General features: G+C 44.9%; 1 protein-coding gene across 1 annotated transcript in view; it reads left to right on the top strand.

The window, feature by feature from the left end:
• The first annotated feature begins 6,189 nt into the window (after positions 1 to 6,189).
• The window catches only part of Irak3 (interleukin 1 receptor associated kinase 3), a 58,837-nt gene continuing 56,643 nt past the window's right edge, over positions 6,190 to 8,383 (top strand). The window contains exon 1 of the mRNA XM_041673266.1: positions 6,190 to 6,385. Within this exon, the coding sequence (XP_041529200.1) occupies positions 6,253 to 6,385 (133 nt within the window). The 5' untranslated portion in view covers positions 6,190 to 6,252. The remainder of the gene's footprint in view (positions 6,386 to 8,383) is intronic.

The raw sequence follows: 8,383 nt of genomic DNA, 5'->3' as shown, positions 1-8,383 counted from the left end.
AACTAGCCGAACTGCCTCGCCGGGGAGAGCGCCGAAGCAGTCGATCTCCCCCTCCCCCCCACCCCACCCTGAAAAATCCCCATTAGATAACAAGAGGTTGCTTCCCGGACGGAGGAGACCGGCTGCTCCCTCCCACGACAATGGAAGGGAAACTTTTCTAGGATTTTCCGCAAAATGTTTCTCTAGGCCTTTCCCAGAACAATTGGAAAGCGTGACGGAAGGATTCATGTAAGAATTCAGCAACCACTCTCATTTATCCTCTTCTTCAGTTATCACTTTGATTCAATTATTTTAAAGCAATAATTAGACTTACACTTACTGAGCATTCTTTCAAAATAGACTTTTTGAGGGACTGGGAGAGATGGCTCTGTAGTTAAGAGCCCTGGCTGCTCTTCCAGAGGACCTGGGTTCAATTCCCAGCACCCATGTGGCAGCTCACAACTGTCTAACTACAGTTCCAGGGAATCTGACCACCTCACACAGACATGCGTGCAGGTAAAACACCAATGCACATAAAAAATAAAAATAAATAAATTATTTTTTAAAAATAAAATAGGCGGGGAGGTGGTGGCACACATCTTTAATCCCAGCACTCAGGAGGCAGAGGCAGGCGAATCTCTGTGAGTTTGAGGCCAACCTGGTCTACAAGAGCTAGTTTCAGGACGTGCTCCAAAGCAACACTGAGAAATCCTGTCTCGAAAAACCAAAATAAAATAAAATAAATAAATAAAAATAAAAAATAAAATAGACTTTTTGAGTGAATTATGTTTATCTTGAAAGACAAGCAGGAACGCACCAGCAGCGGGAGGTGATGCAGGTTCTCAAAGAGCGGAGAGGTCAAAGTTCACATGGTACTGTAAAGGGACTGGTGCCAAAGAATGAGGCTGGACAGATAAAATAAAAAAAGGCCAGACCACTTTAGGCCAAAGGTAGAATTCAGGAAAAAGCCAGGGGAAAAATGATGAATTAATCTCCAGCAAAGGCGGCAGCAGGAGCGCAGTGATACAAACTATCGTCATTACACTACAGACCCGAGGTGTACAATTGCGAAAAAACATTCCAGGACACCTGTAATTTTATTTATTTTTATTTTTTAAAAGAAAGAGTCTCAATATGTTGCTAGCTGGCCTGAAACTTGTTGTGCAGACTAGGTGAGTCCTGAACTCACAGAGTTCCACCTGGCTCTGCCTCCTGAGTGCTGGGATTAAAGGCGTGCGCTACAACAACTGACAAACTTGTCATTTTTAAAAATGGATTTACTTTGATTCATCCATATCCTCCAATTTTTTGTTTTAATAAACTCCCTCACCCCAAGAGTAGGCAAGTAGGGTTAAAAAGAATTGAAGAGTACGGGCTGGAAAGATGGCTCAGAGGTTAAGAGAACTAGCTATTCTTCCAGAGGTCGTGAGTTCAATTCCCAACAACCACATGTTGCCTCCCAGGTACCTATAGTGAGATCTGGTGTCGTCTTCTGGCATACAGGCATGCAGAATGCTGAATACATAATAAATAAACAAATCTTTAAATAAATAATTGAAGAATAGCCTCTTCTAAAACAAAATACTTAATGTCTTCAGGAATCTTTTCTCAAAAATACTCCATAGTCGCATGAATAAAAAAAATGCTTATCTTTTATTATTTTTAAACATTTTAGAAACATGTTATTCACTTCGATAATGTTGTAAGAATGGTATTTGTCGCAGAGGACACTGGAGATGAGCGGGGAACCTACCTTTGTGTCATCTGAAGCATCACTAGCCTATCATTCAGAAAGAATTCATCCTGGCTGGATTGTCCCCTAAATGTGAAAGACAAAACAATAAAACTTAAAATCATGTAAAATAATCTCTTTATAATTGAAGTAAAGCAAAGATGTCTGAAAACTGTTAAAATATTATTTAATCTCAGAAGACTGGCAAACTATATGAACATTGAGAACACCTAGTAATTAAAATTTATCATGACCAAACAACAGACTAGGAAATATTTTAATATACATATCTATATAAAGCTCCCATTTCATACCACAATAACAATAATCAGAAATCCAGACTCAGCCCCTACAGCAAGCAGCCAACAGAAAATGGGCAAGAGACTGGATTAGGTGGCATATGCCCATAGAATGGAGCCGAATAGGTCGCAAACACGTGGGGGATGCTTACTCTCACTAGTGGTCAGAAAAAGTGTAGCTAAATATTGATAGGAAAATACCGCTAAGCACTTATCAAGTGGTTAAAACTAAGAGACTGGCAGTGTCAAGACTGAGGAGTAATGTGAGCTGCAACCAGCATGAGCTTCAAGGTGTTGCCTAGGGTACTTCAGATACTGCAGAGACCATGCATTCAGAAGGACCCTGCACTTCATTTAACTCCCAGTTGTTGCCATTCTAGAATTCTTACTCGTGTTACCCCAAGCTTGTGCTTAAAAGTGAACCCTGAAAGGACACTGGAGATGAGAAACTTGCGTGCTCACAGCAGTGATGTCCGCCGTGTCAACACTTACACCTCAGGATGCCCAACAAGCAGAGAATTCGTTTGTGCCTATAACACGTGGGAGTTAAGCTAGACTCAAACGACATCTGTTACTGAGTACAAGAAAGGAGGACAGTGGCCGGCCTAGAAGCCAAGTTCTCCTTGCTAGACAGACCTCACTCTGAAAGGAGAGAGACATACATCGTTCTGGGTAACAGTATTTGAGAAAGAACAACACAGGTGCACTTAAAGTAATTGTACAATATGCAAGATCATTGCTGTGTGCATCTCCTATGCCCTTGGTGGCCAGGCTTGCAGTCTTCAGTTTCTGTTTTAATCATTCTAGGCATAACCTAGGGCCAGGACCTGAAGGAGGTTTCTAGATGGCAGCGTATGTGCAACCCGTACGCCTAAGGTATATATAAATTAGCAAGATTTTCTACTCAAGCTAGCTCCCTTTGGGCTTTAGCCAGAGTTGGATATGTGCTCTATTAAAGAGTTTTTTCTTTTATTAATCTCTAATTTTACAGAGTAATTTCTCATTGGAAAGGCATATTAATTCTAGAACAACGCAACTAGAAAACACAAGCTTGACGTCTGCACTCAATACTAAAAACAGTAAAGATTTAAGATGCAACTATGTTTGCATATTTTTTAGTTTTTTTACTTTTTGTTCTCTTTCTCTTCCTTCCCCCTAGTCTTATTCTTCTTTCACAGAGTCTCACTGTGTTTGTGTCTCTGTCTAGCCTAGAACTCACTATTTAAAACCACGCTGACTTCAAACTCACAGATACCTGCCTGCCTCTGCCTTCCAAGTGCTGGTTTAAAGGCATATATCATCATGCCCAGCTCATATCCTTTTTAAACTTATGGAATTTTGTTGGCAGTTTGGCTTTAATGGGTACAACTAAAACTTTGTAAGACTGGTGGATTACTGTAAAAGCACCCAAACTTTTAGTCCAAGGTAAATTCTCTAGGCGTGAATTTTCTCCAGTGTTTACTAACCATCAGAATGCCCACACACTGGAGTTGCTAGGGAAGTCACAGTGACACCATATAAAGCTCACATATGCTCAGTAAAGGTCCCTCTTCACTGAATGTCACAGGAGAGGTGGGATTCGGTAGCTCTTGAGGAATTGTGGAGATCGTCGGGGGTGGGGGGAGGGAAAAGTTATGAAACAGAGGAAAGAATGAACATAACCACCATAAAACAGACTCCTCAGAACTTTGACCAGTCGGACTCCATTCTGTAATGGAGAGCTCCCAGTGATTTTAACATGAATATGTCTGGGGATAAGAACTGGAAGAAAACTGAGCAGGAAAAGCCCCATAGTTTTGTGGGTCAGTTTATAAAAAACAGTCAGCACTGATGCTTAAGTCCTGAAGTCTTCCTGAAGTTGTGAATGTAGGGTATAATAAACACTGCACCCCCCATTCCTGGAATTTTTGGAATGATTGGATTTTTTTGTTGTCTGTATTGAGCTCTTCTATAACATTTGAATCCAACTCCAGAGGTGGTCTGTAGTGTAGGAGGTGGTCTGTAGTGTAGTAGGTGGTCTGTAGTGTAGGAGGTGGTCTGTAGTGTAGGAGGTGGTCTGTAGTGTAGTAGGCAGTCTGAAAACCTGACAGTCGTGCCTGGATGACTAGGACCCTTACTAACACACTGGAACAACCAACCGCACCCTCCTGCTCTTTAGTCCTGTCTCATGCTCAGTATCCGAACCTTGGAACTGATCCCTGGCAAAAGTATTGAGGAATGGCTACACGAACCTCTCCTGAGTCTTGTGAATCATCCTAGCGAATCGCAAGATTTGGAGAGTGTGTTGTGTTTATAACTTGATGGGGAGGAGCCAGTAGAGTGACAAGCAGTTAAAGTCACAGAGATAAGTGACAACAGCCACCCTCATTCCTTCAGTTACAGTGAAAGGGACAACATGAATGGTATTCATGGCGGCCATCAAAGATGAGATTTAGGCAGGGGTATAGACGGTTCCCCTCTAGGGATGGAAGAAGAGTCTGTTAAGTCCTGGACAGGAAGCACTAAAAGCTCACGTGTTGAACTCGTGGTTCCCAGCTGGTGGCAGTGTTGAGAGGCAAACTATCTTATAAGGGGACTACATGGATGGATTGCGTCATGGGAGGCGTGACTTTGAAAGGTATATCTTGTCCCCAATCTCTTTCTCCTTGCCTCGTGGTGAATTAGAAGATCTGATGATTCCGGTATTTCTGAGTGCTTCTATTATTGCTATGGAGAAGAGTTTAAATGTCCTCTGAAGGCTCATATACTAAAAACTTGGTTGCTGGCCTAATAAACCAGGTCTCTTGAAGGGAATTTTGGCACTCTAGTGCTTACACATACGCTCTCTCTTTATCTCTCTCCCTCCCCTCTCCAGTCCCCCTTCCCCCTCCCTGCTTTCCAGCTGTCGTGAAGTAAGCATCCTTCTTTACCAATACTCCCACCATGATGCTTTGACTTATCACAGGCTCCCAAAAGACACTGAGGTCAAGCAACCATGGACCGAAACTCTGAGTCAAACAAGCCTACTTTCCTTTTGAGTCGCTCTGTTGGGCATTTTGTCAGAAGTCTGACACAAGTCCACATGCCCAGGCACATGCCTTGTCCTAGGAAGCCAAAAGGTGCCCGGTACAGTAACTCCTTCTTCCCTCTGTGGCTCAACATAGTAAGAGAGAGACCCCTTTTCAGTTTGTAGTTTGATAAAACCGTAGTCATTAGAAAGAAGACACCTCAGAAATTTCGCTCCAACCGTTCTAGCTACCAATTTTCGTGTGTGTTTTTACAGAACACTATTTTGGGGAATTCACTCAGGGGTATCTCATGCCCCTGCAACAGCTCTTCTGAACTCCAGGGGGAGCTGTTCCCAAAGAGTAAGACCTGAGAAGTTTGGAACAACAGTTTTTCAGTCGAGACGTCACTGTCCTGTCTCCCGCTTCGGAGATGACATTTGAAGACCTCTTTTTTTTTTTTTTTTTTTTCAGTAGCATCCGTATCGTTCCTGTATAAACGGTTGAATATTTCAAAATAGCAGCCACGGTTACTTAAACTCCATGTTGCAAGCTCGTTGAAGCACTTTGAGGAAGGAAAAGGAGAAGGTAGTAAACCAAGTGGCACTGTGGCAGGGCTGCCTTCTGCCGCAGCAAGGATAGGCCGTTTTTGCCCTGGTTTGGCCTGTTTTGTTGTGGTTCATCCATCTCTCTCCCCGCGACACCCCCCCCCCTCCACCCCCGCCCCAAGTGTGTACACGTTTTCTTCCGTCTAAATTTATTTGGTTTAAACAGGAAAGGAAAACGAGTTTCTCAGTGAGTGTGTATTTCTTTCCGGACGGGACAAAGAGAAACTTTAAAAGAAGTAACGAAGACCCCCCACGTCCATCCGGGCCAGGAGGCCGCCCATCCCAGGGCAGCAGAGGGTGGTGGCTTTCCCGGATTCCCGCCGCTGACTCCCGCCTTCACTTTCTTGGCTGGTCTCACCGGTCGGTCGGTCACAGCCCAAGCCGAGGGCTGCTGGAACCATTCAAAACACGAGGCAGAAGGCGGGGCGCAGGGCCGGGGGTGGGGTGGGGAGCAGGGACGGCCCAGGTCCTGCAGGGGCATCCCTGGGGAGCGGCTCCCCGCGTCATGTGGGACCCGCCCTGAGAGGGCCGGGGCGAGGCACGTTGCAAGCTCGGGGCAGCGGTCGAGGAGCTGGATTTCCGCGGTTGTGTAAGGAGGTGGCAGCGGCGGCGACAGCCCTGCTTCACCGCGTGGGGTCCGGGACTCGGCGATGGCCGGCCTGTGCGGGACCCGTGGCGCACTGTCGGCGCACACGCTGCTGTTCGACCTGCCGCCCGCGCTGCTGGGCGAGCTGTGCGCGATCCTGGACAGCTGTGACGGTCCGCTGGGCTGGCGCGGCCTGGGTGAGTGAGACCCAGACCTGCCCGTCCTCCCTCCCCGCAAGGGACTCAGCTAACCCAGAGACCTGCCCCTCTCTCCCCTTCCCTCTGATATGTTGGGCGCTGCTGTATTAAGTTGGGAGTTGGGAAAGTCAGATATGGAGAAGGCATCTCGCGCTTGTAAGTTATTCCTGTTGCGCTCGCTTTGCAATGTGATAAATATGCAAATGTTATCATAGGTGAGTGATGTCACCTGGCTCTACAAAAATGGCCCAAATTATTTTAATATTCAAACATTTTTAGAGAATTAGAGATGTAACTCAATTGTTAGAGTGATCATCTACGCATGAATGAAGCTGTAGGTTCAATTCCCTGGCATGGAATAAAACAGACCGTGGTGATGCCAACCGTGGACAGGTGAAGTAGGACGGTCAGATATTCAAGGCCATTCTCTCCTATGTAGAGAGTTCCTGACTGGCTTGGGCAATGTGAGACTCTGTCTCAAAAACAAAAAGCAAACTATACTTTTTTTGAACTTTAAGATATCTATTCTTTGGTGTTTTCTTTTTTAAAATTTATTTTCATTTTATGTTCATTGGTGTTTTGCCTGCATGTGTGTCTGGGTGAGGGTGTCTCTTGAAACTGAAGTTCCAGGTGGTTGTGAGCTGCCATGTGGGTGCTGGGATTTGAACCCAGGCTGTCTGGAAGAGCAGTCAGTGCTCCTAACCACCATGCTATCTCTCCAATCTCCTTGTTTTATTCTCTCTCTCTCTCCCTCCTTCCCTCCCTCCCTCTCTCTCTCCTTCCCTCCCTCTCCCCCCCCCCCCCCCCCCAGCTCATGGCACATATACTCCTGTGGCAGCCAGAGGACAACTTTTGGGAGTCAGTTTTCTCTTCCACCCCGGGATCCTGGGATGGAACGCAGGCTTGCAGAGCCCACTTTGGTGTTTTCAATGAGTCTTCAATAATTTACAAGGAAACACTATAGTTCACAGTTAACGTGACTCCCCATTCTTTTAATTAAATACATCTTGCTTATTTGCCAAATCTGGTGCAACGAAATTGTAAAGAAAGCATCTTTATTTTTGTCTAGAAAGTTGTCTTCAAAAATCCATTTTATGCAAATTGAGTCATTGACAAAAATCTGCTTTGCCACGGCAAGCGATCTCTTTGGGGCTGGATTTAGTACCTCAGGCTGTCACAATTAATGTTAATTGGAAATAAATGTGAGTATTTTTTTTAAACCACTTTATCTGAATCAGTGAGTTTTCTTCCCAAGAACAGCAACCCTGTGAGCAGAACATTTCTTTGCGGTTGGTGAGCAGCATGCTCGCAGCCGCTGAAACTCTAGCATCTGTGTAAACTTGCTTTGGGAGTGGGCTAAGGATAGCAATTCAGAAGTAGAATATGCTTTTCTAGCATGAGGAAGGGCTCAGTTCTGTCCCCAGTGTCTACACAATTTATTCAGTGATTTAAAACTATACTCCTATATATATGATGCTCTATCTGCATGTACACCTGCATGCCAGAACTGAGCATCAGACCCCATTATAGATGGCTGTGAGCCATCATGTGGGTGCTGGGAACTGAACTCAGGACTCCCGGAAGAGCTGCCAGTGCTCTTAACTAGAGAGCCATCTCTCCAGTCCTAAACTAGAATTTTAAAATAAGATTTTTCGGCAGACATCTCAGCAGAGGATATTTGACTCTGACTGTGGCAAAACAGAGCAATCTCCAGCCTGCCATTGAGAGAGAAGATCTCTCCCCTATCAGTTTGTTTCCCTATTTGAGCTAGAACATGGCATAGGCAGTATTTGTGTCTATATATTTCTGAGGATTATTGCATTTTGAAAACAAAATATTTTTGGTCCAGTGAGTAGATATGCATGGGGCCAGATCATGTCATAGCTAATGAAGGCAATCAGTGGAGGCCATGAAAATGGAAGAACGTGTGTCCTATTTAAAGGGAACAGTCAGCACTCAGGCCCTGCTTCCCACTGCTTTTCGGGAAGTCCAGCCCCA

The sequence above is a fragment of the Microtus oregoni genome, unplaced genomic scaffold (genome assembly GCF_018167655.1).
Source record: "Microtus oregoni isolate MIOR12 unplaced genomic scaffold, Mior012 000001F_ref0000356, whole genome shotgun sequence".
Lineage (NCBI taxonomy): Eukaryota > Metazoa > Chordata > Mammalia > Rodentia > Cricetidae > Microtus > Microtus oregoni.
The sequence above is the reverse complement of the archived record's forward strand: the minus strand, read 5'-3'. Positions and strand labels throughout refer to the sequence as shown.